Here is a 24,676-nt window from a genome sequence, read left to right as displayed (position 1 = left end):
TATTTGCAGTCATTTCTGTGTTTTACCTTTCAAAATAGTTTATTATTGACAGTAGTAACAGGGTCCCTAAAAAGTGTGAATAAGAGAAAAACCACATGGTCCCTACACTGAGCTGAGGACATGTACAATAATTAAAGTATACTGTAATCATATTTTATGTGTCTTTGTCTATTGTCAGAATAAAAGAATAGACACAAAAGCAACACAATCCTTTAAAAACACATGAAGATGGGATCATGCTGAATATCTGGATTGTATTAGAGAGGTAGCTCTACTATAATGGGCTCATGTCCACTTTGACGAACACTATGTGCGATTCGGATTTGTTCGGACCGCTCTGTCTCTGAATCATCTGAAGCGATTTCTCTGTCAGTTACAACAAATAGAGAACAAATAGCACAGTTTTCAGTTCTTTCACTAGTTTACTTTGAGCTACGCAGCACGGCCAGTGGATAAAGCACAAGCTTAGGAGTTGTGTTTACTCCCAGACCCGGACACCATTATTAAACCGCGCTGTCACATCCAGTGGGAAGCTTCTATTATTCTAAAGGGTTTTAATTACTGTACAAAACATATCACCAAAACCAAAACTATGGAATGAATTAATAATAAATTGGTGACCAATGACAAACGAGGCCTCGGTTTGTGAGTAATACGTCATTGGTTCGGTCTGAGTGACGCTTCGGGTTTGAAACTCGCGCCACCTTGTGGCGTTTCAGAGAAGTGTCTGGAGTAGAAGAAGTGTGAGTGTCAGAGTCAGAGAGTTGGGTCATTGTTTGTTGTAACACTGCATTTCTGAGCATTCTCCCTGGTTTCTTGTCTCTTGGGTTTGGATTTCTTGCCTGTCCCGTGGATTACCCTTTTGCCTGTCTCTCCTGCCTTGTTTGCCTGTTTGGACTGATTACCTGAGTATCACCTGTTGCCTGTTTTGCTTACGATTGTAGATTACCCTTCATTAAAGCTGCATTTTGATTCTCAACCTTCTGTCTCAGAGCAATTCTGTTACAGTTAACAAGGTAATGAGACAGCTGAATGTAATCAAGCATAATGAGTCCATGCAGTGGGTTATGGGTAATGTAGTCCATGATAAGATAGCACAAGAGTCGGGAGGAGAGCCCCCTAGTGGAGATCATGAGCACTCCAGCTGGAGGAGGAGACAGTCTTATAGTGACACACTAGCAGTTCATCAAAGGACAATCAGTTTAGTTTTGTTTTTTGTATCAAATTATGCCAATGTACATGTTTATGTGACTGGCTTAAAGTTATGAACAGTTATAAAGAAGAAGAAGAAAAAAAAAAGACTAGCTTGTGACTAGTTTTAGTGGTTTATGTAACCCCAGAAACTCCACCCTCTTACAAAACCTATCAGGAAGTGACTAGTCATATTATTTCTTACTTTCACTTTTACTGAAAGCTAAAACGAGTCAGTGTTGAGAAGAACAGAGGAGGACATTATATTAGGACTTTTGTGTATTTATGAATTTACCCAGATTAGATTTCGATTGTAATAGTTGTTAACTTTTCAAAGCAAAGTTTAGAAAGTGAAAGGGAATTGTGGATTATTGGATCTTTTACAAGACGAGGAAATGGATTCAAAATCTGTTGAAGTTCCTACTTGTCCTATTTGCTATGAAATCTTCAAGGTTCCTGTTTTTCTGTCCTGTAGTCACAGTATTTGTAAAGAGTGTCTCCAACAGTTCTGGAAAACTAAGGAAACTCAGGAGTGTCCCGTCTGCAGGAGAAGATCCTCAAGAGGTGATCCTCCAGTTAATCTAGAGTTAAAAAACTTGTGTGATTCATTGATAAAGGAGAGAAATGAGAGGCGTTCATCAGAGTCTGAGGAGATCTGCAGTTTACACAGTGAGAAACTCAAACTCTTCTGTCTGGAGGACAAACAGCCTGTGTGTTTAGTGTGCAGAGACTCAGAGAAACACACCAAACACACATTCAGACCCATCAGTGAAGTGGTTTCATCTCACAAGGTAAGACAAACGTCTCTCATTTCATGTGCTAAATACAGTGATAAACACACAGTACTATTTGTGTGTACAATAGACTAGTAGCCTATTTACTTTTGCTCTGACTAAATCTCCATGACTTACTACTGATATAAAACTCTCCACTAAGCTTCAACTGCTCTGATGTTCATATCCTGAATGTAACAGCATTGGCACAAAACATGTTTGGAAAAAATAGATGTCATGAGTTATTAATATTTTTTCAATAATAATATGTGATTTATTACAAGACACACCAAAAGTGTTTGATACTAACATAAACTATATTGCCAAAAGTATTGTGACGCTCCTCCAAATCACTGAGTTCAGGTGTTCAATCCCTTCATGGCCGCAGGTGAATAACTCAAGCTCTAGGCCTGCAGACGCTTCTACACACATTAGTGAGAGAATGGGCCGCTCTCAGGAGTGTGTGTGTGTGTGTGTGTGTGTGTGTGTGTGTGTGTGTGTGTTCGCTTCTACACACATTAGTGAGAGAATGGGCCGCTCTCAGGAGTGTGTGTGTGTGTGTGTGTTCGCTTCTACACACATTAGTGAGAGAATGGGCCGCTCTCAGGAGTGTGTGTGTGTGTGTGTGTGTGTGTGTGTGTGTGTGTGTTCGCTTCTACACACATTAGTGAGAGAATGAGCCGCTCTCAGGAGTGTGTGTGTGTGTGTGTGTGTTCGCTTCTACACACATTAGTGAGAGAATGGGCCGCTCTCAGGAGTGTGTGTGTGTGTGTGTGTGTTCGCTTCTACACACATTAGTGAGAGAATGGGCCGCTCTCAGGAGTGTGTGTGTGTGTGTGTGTGTGTGTGTTCGCTTCTACACACATTAGTGAGAGAATGGGCCGCTCTCAGGAGTGAGTGTGTGTGTGTGTGTGTGTGTGTTCGCTTCTACACACATTAGTGAGAGAATGGGCCGCTCTCAGGAGTGTGTGTGTGTGTGTGTGTTCGCTTCTACACACATTAGTGAGAGAATGGGCAGCTCTCAGGAGTGTGTGTGTGTGTGTGTGTGTGTGTGTGTTCGCTTCTACACACATTAGTGAGAGAATGGGCAGCTCTCAGGAGTGTGTGTGTGTGTGTGTGTGTTCGCTTCTACACACATTAGTGAGAGAATGGGCCGCTCTCAGGAGTGTGTGTGTGTGTGTGTGTGTTTGCTTCTACACACATTAGTGAGAGAATGGGCCGCTCTCAGGAGCTCAGAGAACTCAAGCGTGGGGCCGTGATCGGTGGACACCTGTGCAATAAGTCCATTCGGGACATTTCCTCACTACTAAATATTCCACGCTCAACTGTTAGTGGTGTTATAACAAAGTGGAAGCGATTGGGAACAACAGCAACTCAGCCACAAAGAGCGGGGTCAGCACATGCTGAGGGTCACAGAAGTCGCCAACTTTCTGCAGAGTCAAGAGCTCCAGACTCCAAACTCCTGTGTCCTTCAGATGAGCTCAAGAACAGTGTGTAGAGCTTCAGGGAATGGGTTTCCATGGCCGAGCAGCTCATCCAAGCCTTACATCACCAAGTGCAATGCAAAGCGTGGGATGCAGTGGGGTAAAGCGAGCCGCCACTGGACTCTAGAGCAGTGGAGACGTGTTCTCTGAGTGACCAATCACGCTTCTCTGTCTGACAATCCCATGGACGAGTCTGGGTTTGGCGGTTGCCAGGAGAACGGTACTTGCCTGACTGCATTGTGCCAAGTGTAAAGTTTGGTGGAGTGGGGATTATGGTGTGGGGTTGTTTCCCAGGGGTTGGGCTTGGCCCCTTAGTTCCAGTGAAAGGAACTTTTAATTCTTTACCATACCAAGACATTTTGGACAATTTCATGCTCCCAACTTTGTTGGACCAATTTGGGGACGGCCCCTTCCTGTCCCAACATGACTGACCAGTGCACAAAGCGTCTCCATAAAGACATGATGAGGAGTTTGGTGTTGTTACGACCCTGTGTTCCACTTGCTCGCCTGCTGAGGGCGCTGTGTTAATGAGAGCGCAGGAGAGTGTACACACCTGTTCCTTATTTTCCACCTAATGAAGGAGAGGATAAAACCTTGGCCTTCACCATTCTACTTTGCTTCGTCCAGGGGATCGACACCCTCCGGAGAAGTCATTCTTTGGCATACCTTTGTTTGTTTACAACCCATACCCACCTTTTCTCTTCCCCATTTGGATTATGATTTTTCCCTTTTGATTTTGAACCCTAGACTTTGTTATATTAATTTATCTGAATATTGAAGAGTAATAAAAACTTGCAAGTCATTCAGTGTACTTGTATCCTTTATGTACGGTCGAAACGAGCTGGCCGTAACATAAATTGGGGGCTCGTCCGGGATCCTATGGGGGTAGGAAACGTTGGTAAGTATGGGTTGTATGTGTGTATGTTTTTGTGAATGATTGCCTTTTATAAATGAGAACTCTGCTTAGTTAGAGTGTTTCCAGCTGGATTGTGAATACAATCTTTCCGACGGAGCACTGTTTGTTGTTTTGTTTTGTTATTTTGCCTTTCTTGTTTTTGGAGGTTATCCTGGGTGGAGATTCACTCTCTGTAGGGGGTACGCTTCCGGACCTTCAGTCTGACTGATTGTCGCGGAGCTCAGCGTTTAAAGCCGCCCCGAGCCCGGTACATCTCTGAAGACCAGGTAGGGTTTAGTTAGTGTTTTCTGAGTTAGGAGCGGGAGTTCTCATTGTAAACGGTAAATCCATTCAACAAATGAGTAAAGGTAAATCATTGTGTTCGTGTGTATAGTGCAGTTTAATCTCACGTTTACACTGTGTTTTGACTTGTGGGAAGTCTTCGGAAGTTTTGTGAATGAACATGGGTTGCATAATACGGTGACGTAGTTCATTTTTTTGAAGCAGTGGCTTATGGGAGTTGTATTTCGGGTAAACAGCGTCTCACGTGTGGTAGTTTCGTTTGTGTTATTGTGCGTATACATATACGAACAAAATGTCTTCGGTGGTCGAAGATTTCTTTGCGTGTCCGTCAGAAGCTTTGCTTGAGAGTTGTACAAAGGAGCAGTTAGTGCAAATCGCCGAACGCTTCAGTGTTGATCTTACTTCTCAAGAAAAGAGGCTGAAGGAAACTATCGTGACTATTTTGAAGCGATCACTTGTTGATAGGGGAGTTATAGAGGTAAGCACTGAGTTAATTACTCCTAGTGAATCGTTTGTGTCTACTCCTGCTGAGGTTTATAGTGAAAGTGAGACAAAATTTCCAGAATTATCTTTGCAAGAGAAGCAATTGTGTTTAGAAGCCGCGAAAGTTCGTGCTGAACGTGACGATCACGCTATGAAAGAACGAGCGGTAGAAAGAGAATTTGAAGGGAGAAAATTAGATCATCAGTTAGCCATGCGAAAAATGGAGCTTGAGAGTGAGAGGGAACGTGACGAGAGAGCATTTCAGATAGAGAAGGAACGTGACGAGAGAGCATTTCAGATAGAGAAGGATCGAGAGGAGAGAGCGTTTCAGATTAAAAAGTTGGAGTTGGAACTAGAAGCAAAGACAGCGCAAGCGAATGTGCCTACTGTTCCACACCCGCGTGCGAATGCAGGTGAACCTGTGTTTGATGTTCACAGAAATATGAGATTAGTTCCGCCATTTTCTGAAAAGGAAGTGGATAAATATTTCTATCACTTTGAACGTGTTGCTTTATCCATGAAATGGCCGAGAAGCTTTTGGACTTTATTGTTACAGTGTGTGTTCACAGGTAAAGCTCAGGAAGTTTATTCTGCACTCTCACTGGAACAGAGTGGTGAGTATGATGTGGTGAAATCTGCTGTGTTACATGCATATGAACTCGTGCCTGAGGCATATCGACAAAAATTTAGGAGTTTGACTAAAACAGATGAATGTACTCATGTTGAATTTGCAAGAGGAAAAGAGAACTTATTTGATCGTTGGTGCACTTCAATGAAAGTTACAACTAAAGAGCAGTTAAGAGAATTAGTACTCTTAGAGGAGTTTAAACATTGTGTTCCTCATGCTGTAGCTACGCATCTCACTGAACACAAGGTGAATACACTTTCTGAAGCTGCTATCATGGCTGATGAATTTGTGTTAACCCATCGTGGGTCATTCAGTTCAGTCGGTCTTAAAACCAACGATATGAGTAGGTCTAAGTTTTGCTTTCAACCTAAGATGAAGTCTCCTGTGATGAGTAGGAATATTAGGGCGACAGTTGCTGAACATGTTAGTAAGCCTGCACTCTCACGAGACATGGTTTGCTTTTATTGTAAAAAGCCTGGTCATAAAATATCTGACTGTCTAATTCTCAAGAAGAAAGAGAGATTGTCTAAACCTGTTGCTTTAGTTTCTACTTCACCATTTATTGTTGACACTCGTGATGAGAAAGATTGTCATTTATTTAGTGCTGGTGATAAATCTATTGATCAGTGTATAGCTTCCTCCGTTGATTATACACCTTTTATCACTGAGGGAAATGTGTCATTGCCTGGTTCAAACGAAACGGTGCCAGTGCGTCTTCTTCGAGATACGGGAGCCGCACAGTCGTTTCTCCTAGAAGGAATTTTGCCTTTAACTTCTGAAACCGCTACTGGAACTCATGTACTAGTGCGAGGTTTTGAGATGGGGTTTGTTGAAGTGCCTTTGCATCAAATCCATCTTTCCTCTGCCATTGTCTCTGGTGATGTAGTAGTTGGTGTTCGTTCTGCACTTCCAGTCCCTGGGATTACATTTATTCTAGGAAATGATTTAGCTGGTGGGAATGTTTGGGGACGGAGTGGTGTGACAGCTCCGCCCATAATAGCATCTACACCCAGGAAATCTGATGTTAACAATTGTAGAGAATTTCCTGATTTGTTTCCAGCTTGTGCAGTTACTCGATCCATGGCTAAACCCCTGTCTGAACATCAAGTTGAAGTTCCACTGCATGACACTTTCTTTTACACTGTTAATACAGGTAAGCCAGGATCTGATGAGTATATATGTCCTAAGCAAAGAGACCTGAAATCCTGCTCTTCGTTGTCTTCTGACCAGAAAGATTCAACAGTGCTGCAAAATGAATTTGCTGATACGTCGGAGGTTCTGTCCACTCCTGAGAAAACAAATGTTGATCTCTCTGCTGTTGATGACTGTTCTCTAACTTCTTTGTTACAGATCTCTCGAGAGGATTTAATTAGAGCTCAACAGAGCGATGACACTCTTGGACCTTTATTTTCTGCAGCTGGGTCTAAGAAGTGTTCTGGTCCTCTGTCCTCTTCGTACTTTCTTGATGATGGTCTGCTTTGTCGGACAGTGGTCCTGCCTAAAGATTTTTCTCTGGAACCTAAAACTCAGATTGTGCTTCCTTTTACAGTGAGAGACTCTGTGTTGCATTTGGCTCATCAAGGACTTGCTGGTCATACCGGAGTTCGTAAAACGTATGATCGAGTTTTGCGACAGTTCTATTGGCCTAAGGTAAAACGAGATGTGGCAAAACATATTCGATCTTGTCATACATGCCAGATCACCGGTAAGCCAAATCAAAAAGTACCTGTTGCTCCATTGCAGCCTATTTCTGTCGTCTCCACACCTTTCGAGCATTTGATAGTTGACTGTGTTGGTCCTTTGCCCCGGTCTAAGACTGGTCACCAATACCTTTTAACCGTCATGTGCCAGACTACTCGTTATCCTTCTGCTTATCCGCTAAGGTCCATCACTACTAAATCTGTCTTGAAGGCCCTCACTAATTTCATGTCGACCTTTGGAATTCCCAAAGTTATTCAGTCCGATCAGGGTTCGAACTTCATGTCAAAACAGTTCTCAAAAGCCCTGCGTCAACTTCGAGTAAACCACAATATTTCCAGTGCCTATCATCCGCAGAGTCAAGGAGTTCTTGAGAGGTTTCACCAAACTCTGAAGTCCCTTTTGAGGTCATATTGTGTGGAACTCGATGCGGATTGGGAAGAAGGTCTGCCATGGATGTTATTAGCGAAACGTGAGGTAATCCAAGAAAGCCTTGGGTTTAGCCCAAATGAATTAGTGTTCGGACATGTAGTGCGAGGACCTACGGCTGTGTTAGCTGATGAGTGGCGAACGTCTAAACCTTCTGAAAATATTTCAGATTATGTGAGTGGATTCCGGCGTAGATTGTATGAGGCACGAGCTCTCGCTAAAAAGAAGTTGAGTAAATCTCAAATAAAAATGCAACAACATTTTGACAGAAAAGCTAAGCTGAGGGAGTTTCAGGTGGGTGATCAAGTATTGGCTTTGCTGCCTCTACCTGCCAACCCATTTCAGGCTAAATTTACAGGCCCCTACAGTGTAGCTAAACGTCTTTCCGATAATAACTATCTGTTGAATACTCCTGACCGGAGGAAAAAAGTACAAGTTTGTCACAGTAACCTGTTGAAATTGTATATAGCTCCTGTTCGTTCCGTTACTGTTAATGTGGTAAACTCTTGTGACTCTTTTTCAGAATCGTCTCCTCTCTTTCACAGCACGAGTGGGGATTCTTTAGAGAATGATGATGAGGATGAGAGTTTCCTTTCTCGAGAAAAGGTCGACGGGCGACTTAAAAACTCTGAGATTCTTCTTAACCTGTCCTCTCATCTTTCTTATTTGACTGAGAAAGAGAGAAGTGATGTCACTGAGTTGGTGATGTCATTTCCCTCTCTTTTCCTTGACGTTCCCGGTCGCACTTCTGTCATCGAACATGATATCGACGTAGGAACCTCATGTCCATTTAAACAGAACGCCTATCGAGTAAATCCTTTTAAAAGAGATTTGCTGAAACAAGAGGTGAACTATCTGCTTGCTAATAATCTGGCTGAATCTAGTTTCAGTTCATGGAGTTCCCCTTGTGTTTTAGTAAATAAACCTGATGGCTCATATCGATTCTGCACAGATTATCGAAAACTTAATTCTGTGACAAAGCCGGACTGTTTCCCTTTACCTCGAATTGATGACTGCGTCGATCATGTTGGCTCTGCCCGATACGTCAGCAAATTCGACCTCTTAAAGGGGTATTGGCAGGTGCCTTTGACCAGTTCCAGGAAAAGATAACGTTATCGCTGACACACTTTCTAGAGCGTAACATTTCTGCATTGCCTGTTCTTTTTTTTCTTTGCATCTCTAGGGCCCAGAGGTGTTGAAGATTTGAAAAGACGACGTTTCTCTGGATCCCCAGAACTTTTCTTTGTATTTGTTCTTGGAAGTGTTTTAACTGTCTTTTCTTTGTTGTGTAGATTCGTGGTCGAATCTTTTTTGAGGAGGGAGGTGTTACGACCCTGTGTTCCACTTGCTCGCCTGCTGAGGGCGCTGTGTTAATGAGAGCGCAGGAGAGTGTACACACCTGTTCCTTATTTTCCACCTAATGAAGGAGAGGATAAAACCTTGGCCTTCACCATTCTACTTTGCTTCGTCCAGGGGATCGACACCCTCCGGAGAAGTCATTCTTTGGCATACCTTTGTTTGTTTACAACCCATACCCACCTTTTCTCTTCCCCATTTGGATTATGATTTTTCCCTTTTGATTTTGAACCCTAGACTTTGTTATATTAATTTATCTGAATATTGAAGAGTAATAAAAACTTGCAAGTCATTCAGTGTACTTGTATCCTTTATGTACGGTCGAAACGAGCTGGCCGTAACAGTGTGGAGGAACTGGACTGGCCTGCACAGAGTCCTGACCTCAACCCGATAGAACAGCTTTGGGATGAATTAGAGCGGAGACTGAGAGCCAGGCCTTCTCGTCCAACATCAGGGCCTGACCTCACAAATGCGCTTCTAGAAGAATCCCCATAAACACACTCCTAAACCTTGAGGAAAGCCAGAAGAGCTGAAGCTGTTAGAGCTGCAAAGGGAGGGCCGACTCCATATTAAACCCTACGGATTAAGAATGGGATGTCATTAAAGTTCATGTGCATGTAAAGGCAGGCGTCCCAAAACTTTTGGCAATATAGTGAACTTTCACTTCCTGTATTTGCATTTGTACAACCACAAATTTACAACTGTATGGATATAATAATTAAGAATTGGCCAATGCAAAAAACACATTTGTTTGATGAAAACATGATTTCTTGATGTTCATATGTTCAATATATGTCCTGTCATTTGCAGGCACAAATGCTTCTGAGATTAACACATTCATCATAAAAATATTTATATAACAATAAAAACATCCTCACACACAATGTTTAAACCTCTACATAAGTTTCACAGATTTTCATCTTAACCTGTAGGAGGAATTTAATACAGCGCTGACGTCCTTACAAAACAAGCTCAAACATGGAGAAGAAATGAAAGGAGAGTGTGATAAAACAATCCAACACATCGAGGTGAGGATGTGTAAAGAGTTAAACACTCAACATTCACACACACAGTTTATCATTGACATTAGTGGAGTGTGTCTTCACACAGAGCTGACTGAAGTGAATGTGATGTGATTTCAGTCTCAAGCTGAGCACACAGAGCGTCAGATTAAAGAAGAGTTTGAGAAGCTTCATCAGTTTCTCAGAGACGAAGAAGAAGCTACAATCACTGCACTGAGGGAGGAAGAGGAGCAGAAGAAGCAGATGATGAAGGAGAAGCTGGAGGAGATGAACACACACATCTCAGCTCTTTCACACACAATCAGAGACATGGAGGAGATGATGAAAGCCAATGACGTCTCGTTTCTAAAGGTGACCAATCAATCTGGCTTCATTCTTTGAGCAGAAAACAACTTGAGACTCACCGACAATGAGAGTGTTTGATAAGATATTAACATGTTTTCAAACTCTATATTTTCCAGAACTTTAGCGTCTCAATGGAAAGGTGAGTGAGCTGCTCGTATCTCTTCTCTCAGTGGATCTGAACTCAAATTCACTGCAGTTCTGACTCCTGAATGTTCCTCCAGAGTCCAGATCTCACAGCCGGATCCACGGATGAGTTCTGGAGCTTTGATTGATGTGTCCCGTTACCTGGGTAACCTGCCGTTCAGAGTCTGGAAGAAGATGCTGGAAACTGTCCAACACAGTGAGTCTCAGCAGATCTGACACCAGCGCAAAACATCCTTCAGATAGAAACACACACAACATTAACATCTGAGAGAAATATATTTAATAATCTCTTGAATATCTGAGTGAATCTGAACTGTATTTCAGAAGATCATCAGATCATACAGTGAACTCATAATGACTACAGAAGTCTGTTCCTCATGGTCTCTGCTTATGTATTAGGATACAATAGTGTTTATTAAGTTGGCCTGGAAGAGCCATTTAATTAAATTTAATCGGCCAATCCGATTAAACTTAATATTATTATTATTATTTTTCTTACTCTAAATTTCTGACTCTAATGCTGCGTTCACACCGGACGCGAATGACTTGATTCGCTCGAGTGATTTACATGTTAAGTCAATGCAAAGACGCGAATAGACATTCTGCGGTGCGATTCGCGCGAATGAGGCGGCGCGAATTGAGCGTTTGATGCGTGAATGGCGCGAATCGCCCAAGTTGAAAATCTGAACTTTGGCGGATATTCGCGCCACCTTAGCCAATCAGGAGCTTGCTCTAGTAGTGACAACAATGAGGAGAAAATCTGTATATTAAAAGATTAGTTCACTTTTTTTTTTTTTTACACTTTTTTTTTTTGCATTTTTAAATTTTCACAGAGAACAAAATAAAATAACAACTGGTAGGGTACTACAGATACAAGTCTCCCATTTGTTTCATACATTTCAGTGAGTTACATAATAAGTCCATTTCCACCATCGTAGTTTACATTTTTGTGTTTCCAGTCTCAGGTCATAAGTAATTTTTTCCATTGTAAAGATTTCCTCCATGATATTCCTCCATTGGTCCAGTCTCAAAGGCTCACTTTTTAACCAATTTCTCGTTATAACTTTCTTACTTGTTATCAGCATCACTTTGAATAAGTAAATGTCTTCTCTTCTAATAACATCTTTAGTTAACAGGCCTAAATACAGAGTCTGTGGATCATTTGGTATTTTGTAACCCAAAATTTTCTCCATTTCTGTTACAATAGATTGCCAATAGGGGCGAACTCTTGTACATGTCCAAAATACATGGGAATGATTGACATTGACATCCCCGCAGAGTCTCCAACAATGTTGGGGGATTTTTAACTGTTTACTTTTAATGAGGGGTGTAATAAAGTATCTCACCAAATTCTTCCAGCCAAATTCTCTCCATTGTCTGGAGCTAGTAGAAGTGTGTTGCAGAAGACAGATCGAATGCCAATCATTCTCTGACAGTTTAAGTTGCAGTTCTGCTTCCCATCTCTGTTTTATATATAATGAGTCAGATCTATTACAATTTTGCAAACATTTGTACAGCTTGGATACAATTTTTGAAGGTAAATGTCTGTATGCCCCTGCGATCATATCTATTAATTCACTGCCCTCTTGAGAAAGGTGATTTTCAATCTCTGTATTATAAAAATGTCTTAGTTGAAAATACCTAAATAGATCAGAGTTTTCCAGGTCAAATTCCCTTTTTAAGTTTTCAAAAGATTTAAACTTTTTCCCATCTGTTAATGTACACACTGCAATGATTCCCTTGTCAGTCCATCTTGTAAAAGTTCTGTCCATCTGACCACTTCTGAATTTTAGAGAGTGCAATGGCCAGATCAACAATTTGCATTCCCCCTCCATTTTGTATTTATTCACTACATCCCACCAGATCTTGATTGTTTTATCTACTATAGGATTTGGTTCTGTCGGTTGGGTAGATGCTTTCTCACCCAGTCTCGTTTGTGGTTGACATGCTCCATAGTTAAGCTCAATGTGTTTCCATTTGGAGTAATATTCTGACGAACACCAATAAACTATATATCTCAACTGAGCAGCTAGGAAATATTCTTTAAAATTTGGAAGAGCAAGTCCTCCTCTTTTTTTCTCTAGCTGTAGAGTTTTAAGCTTCACCCTTGGTCTTGCCCCCTTCCAGATAAATCTACTCACTTGTTTATCCCATTTACCAAATTGAGTATTTGGTATACAAATTGGCAGTGAAATGAATAAGTACAATAATCTGGGCAACACATTCATTTTTATCACCTCTATCCTTGAACTTAGATCCATTACTAGTGTTGCCCATTTTGTCAAATCCTTTTGTATAGCTTCATTAATTTTACTATAATTAGCCTCATATAATGTGTTTAGTTCTCTAGTCAGATAAACACCTAAATATTTTATTTTTCCTGAATCCCATTTTAATTTGTATGATCGTCTAATTGAGTCAGCTGGTCTATATTTTATACAAAGGGCTTGGGTCTTTGAAATGTTTAACTTATACCCAGATTTCTTTCCAAAGTCTTTTAGTAACATTAAAAGTTTAGGAAACGTATAATCAGGATTGCTGAGATATACTATGATATAATCTGCAAAGAGACCTATCTTATGTTCATCCTTAGCGACTGTGACTCCTTTAAATTCTTTACTTTGTCTTATATACTGAGCCAAAGGCTCTATAAACAAGGCAAATAGGGAAGGACTCAGACAACATCCCTGCCTTGTCCCTCTGAAGAGCTCGAATCTGTCTGTTAAGTCATCATTTATTTTAATTCTAGCCACTGGTTTATCATACAGGGCCTGTATACATTTAATGATAGTTTTATCAAAACCCATTCTTTTCAGAACCGCAAAAAGAAAGTTCCAGCTGACTCTATCAAAAGCCTTTTCCGCGTCAAGACTTACTAAGGCTGTAGGGGTGCTCTGCCTATTGACTTCGTGGATTATATGTAATGTGCGCCGGATGTTATCTTGCACTTGGCGACCTTTTATAAATCCCGTCTGGTCCTCATCTATCAGATCTGGGAGGAAGGTTTCCAATCTTCTGGCGATTATAGACGTGAATAATTTGTAGTCAACATTCAAAATGGAGATTGGACGATAGGACTCACATAACTCTTTATTTTTACCTTCCTTTGGTATGACTGTTATCATGGCCTCTTTCCATGAGGGTGGACATATTGCATGTTTGAGTGTCCAATTGAATGAATCCAATAATAGAGGGGCAAGGTCTTCTTTATAAACTTTGTACCATTCGTTAGGGTAGCCGTCGTTCCCTGGGCTTTTATTGCTTTTCAATCTACTGATAGCCTTATCAAGCTCTTTTTTGGTAATGGGTGTATTTAATGATTCATTTTGAATAGTTCCTATGGAGGGGAGATCCAATTCAGCTAAATAATCTTCAATTTCTTTTCTATCTACTTGTTCTGAATGATTATACAGAGTTTTATAATAATTATAAAATATATTTTTGATTTCTTCAGGTTCATATTTTATGTCCTTACTTTCTGGGTCTCTGATTTTGTTAATTGAGTTCCTTAATTGCTGTGATCTTAATCGTTTTGCTAGTATTTTAGTAGCTTTGGAACCTGATTCATAAAATATTTGTTTTGTGAATCTCAGTTTCTTTCCAGTCTCATCATTTTCCATGTCAGATAATTGTTTTCTAATTCCTTTTATAATTTCAGCCAATTTTTCACTCTTATCTGTATGCTGTTGTTTTTCTAGTTTTCTAATTTTTTGTTCTAATTCAGCCTGTAATAGTTTTTTCTTTCTTTTAATGTGAGCTAGCCTTGAAATCAGGTTTCCTCTCATCACTGCTTTAACTGTGTCCCATAATATTGTTGGCTCTATTTGTTCATCCTTATTATTGGCTATACAGTCCTGAATTTCTTTTTTGATTTCTTGCACCGCAGTTTCATTATTAAGAATATTAACATTCATTTTCCATAATGTTGTTTTGTTTGGATTATCAAGATATATGGTTAAGTATATAGCATTGTGATCTGACACATCTGCTATTCCGATTTCACAGTCTATTACCCGGTGTCTATCTATAGTATTCATCAGAAAATAGTCAATCCTTGAATGTACCTTATGAGCTGCTGAATAATGTGAATAGTCTCTCTCTGATGGATGCAGATCCCTCCAGACATCACACAGGCCTGCGTCTTTTATTAGAATATTAAGATTCTTGGATTTAATGTTTTTATATCTTTTAGTACTTGTTGTGTCTTTAGTATAATTCAAAATTGTATTCCAATCTCCTCCACATATCAAAATCCCTTCACTCATTATTGTTATTTTGTCAAACAATAAGTTAAAGAATGTTTTGTCTTCCTCAGGGGGTGCATACACATTCACTAATGTGACAACAGTATTGTCAATCCTCCCTTTAACAATCACATATCTGCCATACTTATCGGAACAATCCTCAATCATTTCAAAGTTAACAGTGTTCGAAATTAGGGTAATAACTCCTCTCCTTCTGCTATTCTTGTACGAGCTATAAAAGGAATTTATGTAACCAAGTTTTTAAAATTTCTCATGTTCTTCATTTGACATATGAGTTTCTTGTATGAATATCACTTGCATTTTGTCCCTTTTCAATTTCGTTAACACCCTGCTCCTCTTTATCGGGTTGCCCAGGCCGTTTACATTTATTGTCTCAACTTTCAGTTTACATGACCTACTCATGCCCTGAGTATATTAATGCTGTAGACCCCACAAGTGAACAGAAACTAAGAACGAGAACATAAGAGTTTGAAAAATAAAATAAACAAGAACAATAATACAATGATACCTGTGGCTCCAACTCAAGGGGAAAAATGTCTCTCCCAACTGGGCCCCGTTGGTAGGCCTAGGGTAGTGTCCCCGGTAAGGGGAGGGCCCTATGTAAGGTTTGGAAACTGCTTCCATCCTAAGTGTCCAACGTTCTAACTCCTTCTCTGGTACCTCTCCTCAAGTCCACTGAATTGCAAAGGCCTTCCTGTGTCAATGGTGCAGACGCTAATAATCAGTCATTTTTTCCCGCTTCTCTGAAACTCCATCAGTTTCTCTTTTGCCCTCTGTGAAGTAGAGCTGTGCTCTCGCCGAGGACGCGCCTCCCGCTGCCATCCCAGGGACCTCTGTAGTCGAGTCTCCATAGCGACTCCTTCCGTAGCCGCTGTCGGCACCTCCACTTCAAAGCCACGCTTCCGCAAGTCCAGCCCAGCTTCATGTGCGCTGCTGTATGTTCCAACGCCACTCTCCCAATGGATTCGTATACTCGTGTAGGGTGTTTGGAAACGTACACCTTTTTCCTTCAGCACTTTCTTAATCTCTTGATATGCCATGCGTTTTTGGACGATCTCAGTTGCATAGTCATGGTCAAAATAAATGTTTCTCCCATTTGACTGAATGCGTCCCTTTTTCCAGGCTTCTTTGAGGACCATCTCTTTAGTAGTGTATTCTTGGAAATTGACTATAATTTGTCTCGGGTTATTATTGGGTCGAGGCTTGGCTGCAAAGACTCGGTGGGCTCGCTGAATTTTCAGATCCAAATCCGCTGGCAAAGGTAACTCGCGCTTCAGGAAATCTGTCACAAATTGCGTTACTGATTTCCCTTCCTCTCCTTCTCCTACCCCGAAAATGCGAATGTTGTTCCTTCGGGATCTGGATTCGAGATCGGTCAATTTGTTTTCAATTCTCCTCTGTCGCTTAATGCTTTCAGTCAGCGCTTCGGTCAAATCCAGTGTCATGTCCTCAACACGACCCACGCGATTCTCAGCTTCTTCCATTCTTTCAGTCAAACCTCTCATTTCCTCCATCAAGTTGTCAAGTTTATTACCCATCTCCTGTCTCAAGGTGTTGATGTCCTTTCTCAGTTTGACATTGTCCTCCTTCAGTTCGGATTTAAGCGTTTCTATTGCTTCCAATATAGCGCTCGAAGTTTTGCTAGCTCCGCCCGGGCTCGTGTTAGCGTGCTCGGTTACGTTGCTAGCTTTTGTCGCGGATATTGCTTTGTCTCCTTTGGGCATTTTGCGTCTTTTGGCCTTTAATGTTTTGAACCCCACTCCAATACTTAACTTATTCTAATAATGAATAAAATAAAATCGAGTTTTGGTGGGTATTTCCATCAATCTCGGAGAGCGGTCACCAAACACGTCTATCTCGTTACGCCATCACCGGAACCTCCCAGATTAGTTCACTGTTAAATAAACTTTTGCTGATAATTTACTCACCCCCATGTCATCCAAGATGTCCATGTCTTTCTTTCTGCAGTCGAAAAGAAATTAAGGTTTTGGATGAAAACAGTCCAGGGGTTTCCTCCATATAATGGACTTCAATGGGCTCCAAACGGTCCAAGGTCCAAATGACAGTTTCAGTGCAGCTTTAAACGATATCAGACGATGAATAAGTGTCTTATCTAGCCAAACCATCAGTTTCTGAGAAACCCAGCAGTATTTATGCTATTATTTTACCTCTTAACAGACAAACGTGATCATCTCTGAGCTCCGCCATTGCTTCCGCTAAGTGAGGTCAAATACGATCGTGGTCATCAGAGCCGGATTAAATAAATGGACTACACTAGGCAGGCTGCATTTTTTGGGCCCCCCTCCATCGATGTTATTTATGAATTGAAATCTGAAACTGACCAAAGTTACTAATAAAAGTAAATTCACATTTTACATAGCCTAGTCTTTGGTTACAAATTGGTTGTGTTGTATATTAAACAGTCCATCAGACTATTTTTTGATATTCATTATTTATACGTCATTACATGGCTCTATTAAATGCTATTAAATTATCCTCATCCACTGGGAGTGTCATTGTTAAGGCAGTAGTACCAGTAAATAACCAATAGGTATCAGTAAACTATGTAAACAGAGCAAATAAGTTTATCTTATTTGCTCTGTTTACATTTAATCAACACATTTAATTAAGATTTTCTGCAAAATGCAATAGCTTACAACATTTATAAATGTTGTAATTAAGAACAAGAAGGCAAACATGACCCCTTCACATTCATCAAGACCATTTAGAAACTGTCTAACAATAAATAATAATAAATATAAGGATGGAGGATTTAAACTATGGAAAACTAAAGGTATTCAGACTATTAAAGAATTGTATATGGATGGTATACTTCTTACATTTCAAGAATTGTGTGATAAACACCAGATTCCCTCAAAACATTTAAAAAAAAAATATTCACAGCTTAAAAGTTTTATGTCTTCCATGTCAACAGATATTATGTATATTCCCAAACTGTCATTAATTGAGGAAATAATTGAAAAAAGAGGTGAAAAGGGCCAATTGTCAAAATATTATAATTTAATAATGTCTAACTCTAACAGTCTGCTGTAGGAAAATTAAACGCATGGAGGAAAGCCATTCAAGAATAAACAGAGGAATTTGAACGGACTGAAGCATGTTTAAAAGCGCAAAAACAAATCATAAACACTCGGCTTAAATTATTACAGTATAAATGGTTGACAAGGGTTTATATAACACCTGAAAAACTCAATCATATGTCTAGCAATATTCCTGATATATGTACAAAATGCCAAAATTATAAAGGAACTCTAATTCACTGTCTATGGGAATGTTCTGATATACAGAAGTTCTGGAAGGATGTCATAAACTGTTTGTCAGAACGGTTTAATCTTAAAATACCACATTGTGCCAAACTTTGTGTACTGGGAATATATCCTACAGGTTTCTCACAAACAAAGAAACACACCAGACTATTGGACTTTGGATTGTTACATGCCAGAAGAGCCATTGCTGAACTGGAAGAGCATGGAAGCACCTTCTATAAAACAATGGATAAAAGAACTTTCAGAGTGCATTGAAAGGCTGACTTATATCTCCAAGAGTAAAATAAAGGACTTTGTACAATTATGGGAGCCATACATGATTATTATATCATATGTAAAGTAGGGCCATGCCATTATTCTTTTATCGATTTATTTAATTTTTTACATTTGTTTTTATCTTTTATTATCATTTTGAATTAGATTTTCTTGTAACTTAATGCTGCGTTCCGCGCGAAACGCGCCTTCCGCGCCGCGGGACCTCCAGACGCGCGTAAACGCGCCTTTCCATTGACTTAACATTGAAATCACTCGCGCCAGACGCTCTTCGCGTTTGGTGTGAACGCAGCATAAAACTTGACACGGAAATGTTGTTTTACTTATTTTCCGCCGCATCTTCCACCGCGTCTTCGGGCCGTGTCTCCGGGCATGGCTCGGCCTTTGGCTCTGCTGACTCGAGCAGGTTCACGGCTGCCCGACAGAAACTTCTATAAAGCCCTCCGCTGTCTCTTCATTTGTTCCTCTTCATTTTTTTCTTTTTACGTTTTGCCGCACCGAAAGCATCTTGAATGTTAGCCTACTCAAAACACCTGCCTGCTAGCTTTGTTGTCCCGCTCTGACCTGATTATAATAAATACAGTCATGGGCTGGCGTTAATGTGACGTAATGTAACAGTCTATGGTTAAGATAAACATCGTCACTATTTTTAGTTAATTAATAAATATTGAAATAAATTGTAGATAGGACATTTGTGCATTTTAATTTTATAAATTTTTTTTTTTTTGTCCCTCTGTCTGGGCCCCATCCCGCCAATCGGGCCCTAGGCACGTGCCTAGTTTGCCTTTGCGTTAATCCGGCTCTGGTGGTCATAGATATATCGATAGTAGATGCCTCATTCTACTGGACCGTGCAGGCGCTAATGAGGCATCTACGTATACTTCTATGACCACGCTCGTATTTGGACCGTTTGGAGCCCATTGAAGTCCATTATATGGAGAAAACCCCTGGAATGTTTTCATCCAAAACCTTAATTTCTTTTCGACTGCAGAAAGAAAGACATGGACATCTTGGATGACACGGGGGTGAGGAAATTATCAGCAAAAGTTTATTTAAAAGTGAACTAATCCTTTAATATCTGGTTCAGACAATATAATTATCACTGTGATAACATGAAATGACATGAAACACAACCCAGTCTCTTTTCGTTAAATGCAATGTATGATCAATAATACAAAAGTAGAAGTAAAAGGTATAATAAGCAGTGTTGGGGAAGCTACTCTGAAACAGTAGTTTGACAAGCTACAAGCTACTTAAACATGAAAGTAGTTCAACTACAGCCAAGCTACCCTTCTGAAAAAGTAGTTAGATACACTACAAGTTACTACCAAAATGTAGCTAGCTACATCGAAACTACTTTTATTTATTTTTTATTTTTTTACAATTAAATGCATATTTACAAATAACTGAATAATCGTTAATGAAGAATGTTTTAAGTTAAATGTTTGGGGTTTAAAACAACACAATGCAATACAATTATGATAAGAGTAAAGTTTTATTTTGTAAACTATCCAAATATACAATACTCAAATGTAGTCTATATCTCAAACTGACTGTCAAGTGCAAAATCGCTACAAATGTCCCATCAATGCAGGAACAAAATATAAGCAACTTTGATACACAGGAGTAGAGAACAATGCATATATAAATATATATATAGCAGGATAATCAATTTAAAAAGGCTATTATTCACCTGTATGTGCTCTAAGTCTTCGACGCAGACAGCGTTTTAATCTTTTGTTTGTATAAATCAAGTGTGACCTTTACTAGTCGATTTGTGTGAAGTTATCAACCCACTCCTGTACGTCCTTTACATAATCATCAGACGATCTCTTCTCTGTGAACCGTAAAGCCGCAAGATGCGCAATGAAATAAAGATGGTAGTAACGTGCGATTTTAGTATGTGATCAAATAAGTAGAAAAATGTAGTTAAGTTAGTAGCTTAGCTACTTGTAGTTAACTACTCCCCTACACTGATAATCAGCTATACATGAAATAAAGCAAACAATTCAGTCAAACATTCAAAGTCAGCGCTAGTCGGCTACAACGGTAACGTAAAGTTAAATAGCCTAAAAATAAAAAAGTAAGAAAACTTCACTTTGCCCTCAGCCTAAACGATTCGCCAGGGGACAAATTATAGATCCATGAGACCAAAGATCGGCCGTTACATCATCACAAGACAAATTATATCTGGAGCCGCCACAGAGACATCAGAGCAGCGGCAGAAGAACTGGCTGAGGAAAAGCTGCTCTGTTGTGAAGTGAATGTCACGCGAATGAAGCGAGTAAACTCAAAATGTTCAAGCGTCCAACTTCGCGCAAATTATTCGCGTCATTCGTGTCCAGTATCAGACCTTCAGACGGTTCTGGCTTGAGTTGCTATATCTTTTCTAACTGATCGGACTTACGCTTTTCCTAAAAATGCTGATTAAAACTCGGAAAAACTCCCATAGACTTTCATTGACGGAATGTTCAGATTTTCAAACTGTCCAACTGTCAAAAATTCAAATCTAAACACTGAAGCCCAGACTCACTCAAACTGACATTCAATGAACTAAACCATAGAGACTCATTAATCTATCTATCTATCTATCTATCTATCTATCTATCTATCTATCTATCTATCTATCTATCTATCTATCTATCTATCTATCTATCTATCTATCTATCTATCTATCTATCTATCTATCTATCATAACAACCACCCAGAATACCCTAGCAACCACAGAACATCCTAGCAACTGCGTAGCAACCACCCAGAACACCATAGAGGTACCACACCAAGTGTACCCTAGCAACCACATAGCAAGACCGTAGCAACCACTCAGAATACCCTAGCAACCGCATAGCAACACCCTAGCAACCACCCTGAGTACCATAGCAACCACATAGCAAGACCTTAGCAGCCACCCAAGTACCCTAGCAACCACATAGCAAGACCCAAGCAACCACACAGAGTACCCTAGCAACCACATAGCAACCACCACAAATACCATAGCAACCGCATAGCAACCACCCTAGCAACCACATACACCCCAAGTACCTTAGCAACCACATAGCAACCACCCTAGCAACCACCTGAGTACCCTAGCAACCACATAGCAAGACCTTACCAACCACCCCGAGTACCCTAGCAACCGCACAGCAACCACCTGAGTACCCTAGCAACCGCATAGCAGGTCTAAACTACTAACTAAAACTCAAACTATTTCAAACTTTAAACTTTTCTAACTTTTTCAAACTTTCTGGTCCAGCTTTTTCAAGCCAATTAAAGTTTGTCTCAATGAATTTTTTTATCTAGTTGAATACTGATATTAAACCTGAAGCCTCAATCCATTCTGACAGAAACTGAGAGACCATTGTTATGATAGCAGGATTTATGTTTTATATTTACATTTCTGATCATATTTCCTCCTGTAATCTGATGTTCTTCTCTTTGCAGCTCCGTTGACTCTAGATCCAAACACAGCAGCTCCTTGGCTCACACTCTCGTCTGATCTGACCAGTGTGTTGTTCAGTGATGAAGATAAAACACTTCCTGATAATCCAGAGAGGATTGACAGGTGTGTATGTGTCCTGGGATCTGAGGGCTTTAACTCAGGAACACACTGCTGGGATGTGGAGGTTGGTGACAGTACAGACTGGATTCTTGGAATAACCACAGCATCAAACCAAAGGAAGGGAGGGGATTTCTTTAAGTCTAATGTCTGGTTTGTGCTGTACATGAACAGCGAATACGGCTCAAAATCCCCAGATCAATCCTTCACTGTCTTTCCTGTTAAAGTGAAGCTTCAGCGTGTGAGAGTTCAGCTGGACTATGACAGAGGAACAGTGTCATTCTCTGATCCTGTCACTAACACACATTTACTCACATTCAGGACGTCCTTCACAGAGACTGTGTTTCCATTCTTATATAATCGCTGCACAACTTCTCCTCTGAGGATCTTACCAGTTAAACTGATCATTACAGCAGAAAATCACAGTTAAATCTGATTCTGCTTCCAGATCAATTCAGTTTTACAAGTTAGAGCAAGTTTCTCTAGTTTCTTCTAGAGAAATTTACATAATATACATAGTTTTGCAAATTATGCTTCAATAATAACACTGTAATCAAAGCGTCTCATTCGTCAATCACACTTACATTTAAAATATATCCAATAAATCGAGCTCTGGAAACATACAGTATGAATAGCAGCTGTTTATATATTCTTACATCATGTTTGACAGAATAACAAGACAAACTAAATAATTGCAAACCACTATTTAGATGTTTGAAAATTAACATATGTTTCTCTTTTTATGGTTTAATTTGGTTAAAGATTTGTTACAGTGACAGATTTTCATGGATGCACAAAACTGCCTTATGTAACAGGAGCTGAAAAATATACACTATAAATAATAACAGAAATCACCACACCAGATGAACAATGAAGCACTTCAGTGGATTTTAAGTACAACTGCTGAGATGAATATAAGTCATGATACCACGTGCAAGACAGAATGGCCATTGATGATGTAACAGGACCGTTCTCAGCACCAGGGACTGCAGTGCATGCTGGGATTTGGTGACAGTAACAACATCAACACTGAGACTGAACTGAATAACATTGATCTCCTGCAGAGCTGCTTATAGATGAACTGAACTCATTTAATAGTTGATGATCTTCACAGTTATTGAACTGAACTGAATCAACACTGAACTGACTTCAGCTGAACAATGACACTGTTGTCTCTTTACAGCAGAATTGATTTCTGTTTGCATCATTGATCATTATTTTCCTGTTTATCACTGTAAAGCTGCTCTGAAACAATCTGTATATTATAAAGCGCTGTATAAATAAAGGTGACTTGACTTAAAGTCTCAATTAAAAGGAAATAGTGACAGATCTTTTCTTATGTGTTGTGTCCAAGTGTAACAGAATATCAGAAAAGAAAAATTGTAGGGCAAAAAATGAATGTGTACATGATGAATCGTTCACAATAAGATCTATGCTTTTACAAGACCGTGAATTTAATTTCATTCCAACTGCTTGGAAATTTCACTTATTTTATTATTATATGTATTGGTCACAATAATCTCGTGTTTAAAGGGTTAGTTCACCCAAAAATGAAAATTCTGTCATTAATTACTCACCCTTATGTCGTTCGAGACCCGTAAGACCTCCGTTCATATTCGGAACACAAATGAAGATATTTTAGTGTAAAGCTGATGCTGAGAAAGGCTTCATATAGGCCTCCATTGGCATTCAGTACACTTATACTCCCAAGACGGATAAAAGGCACTCAGAACATCGTTACAAAGTCCATCTCACCACAGTGACTCTACAATAATCTTACGATGCGACGACAATAGTTTTTGTGCGCAAAACAAAATCAAAATAACACCTTTATCCAGCTTGTTATTGCCTTCCGTGTGTGCCTCCACGACGCATGCGCGAGAATATGACGTAGCGCCGGGGTTCGAGAATCCATGAAATGCACACTTGAGCCCCATTTTGAGCACTACGCCGAGACCTAAAGCACGATCAATGTAGAATCCAAAAGCTGAGATTCGCGCGTCTTCCTCTGATTGTAAACAAATCACTTCTGGGTCATCTGTCCGAACGCCGGATCTGCGTCATATTCTCACGCATGCGTCGTGGAGGCACACACGGAAGGCAGTAACAAGTTGGAAAAAGGTGTTATTTTGATTTTTTTTGCGCACAAAAACTATTGTCGTCGCATTGTAAGATTATTGTAGAGTCACTGTGGTGAGATGGACTTTGTAATGATGTTCTGAGTGCCTTTTATCCGTCTTGGGAGAATAAGTGTACTGAATGCCAATGGAGGCCTATATGAAGCCTTTCTCAGCCATCAGCTTTCAACAAAAATATCTTCATTTGTGTCTGAAGATGAACGGAGGTCTTACGGGTCTCGAACGACGTGAGGGTGAGTAATTAATGACAGAATTTTTATTTTTGGGTGAACTAACCCTTTAATATGACAGAAATAAAAGTAGAATTTCAATAGCTAATTAACTTGTGAGAAAATATATCAACACCAGAAGAGAAACTGTGCTCATTAAACCATTTGATATCACCATCAGTATTTGTGAAATAGTT

The 24,676-nt window shown here is 40.0% G+C and overlaps 1 protein-coding gene across 2 annotated transcripts; it reads left to right on the top strand.

The window, feature by feature from the left end:
- Nucleotides 1-1,400: 1,400 nt before the first annotated feature.
- On the top strand, nucleotides 1,401-23,458 carry LOC307139832 (E3 ubiquitin-protein ligase TRIM35-like). Of its 2 annotated transcripts, XM_079838944.1 has the most exons (6): nucleotides 1,401-1,982; nucleotides 10,173-10,268; nucleotides 10,383-10,613; nucleotides 10,724-10,746; nucleotides 10,829-10,947; nucleotides 22,018-23,458. In XM_079838944.1, exons 1-6 carry the CDS (start codon nucleotides 1,587-1,589, stop codon nucleotides 22,560-22,562), a joined length of 1,410 nt encoding a protein of 469 aa, XP_079695070.1. In that variant the 5' UTR covers nucleotides 1,401-1,586; the 3' UTR covers nucleotides 22,563-23,458. The 2 variants fall into 2 exon arrangements, 1 of the variants encoding a protein (XP_079695070.1); XR_013818177.1 differs by lacking the exon at nucleotides 1,401-1,982 and having other exon boundaries at nucleotides 5,324-10,268; nucleotides 22,018-23,442.
- The last annotated feature ends 1,218 nt before the right edge of the window (nucleotides 23,459-24,676 follow it).

This window comes from Gobio gobio (genome assembly GCF_949357685.1).
Source record: "Gobio gobio genome assembly, chromosome: 16".
In the NCBI taxonomy this organism is placed as follows: Eukaryota; Metazoa; Chordata; class Actinopteri; order Cypriniformes; family Gobionidae; genus Gobio; species Gobio gobio.
Note: the sequence above shows the minus strand (reverse complement) of the source record. Positions and strands in the feature narration are given on the sequence as shown.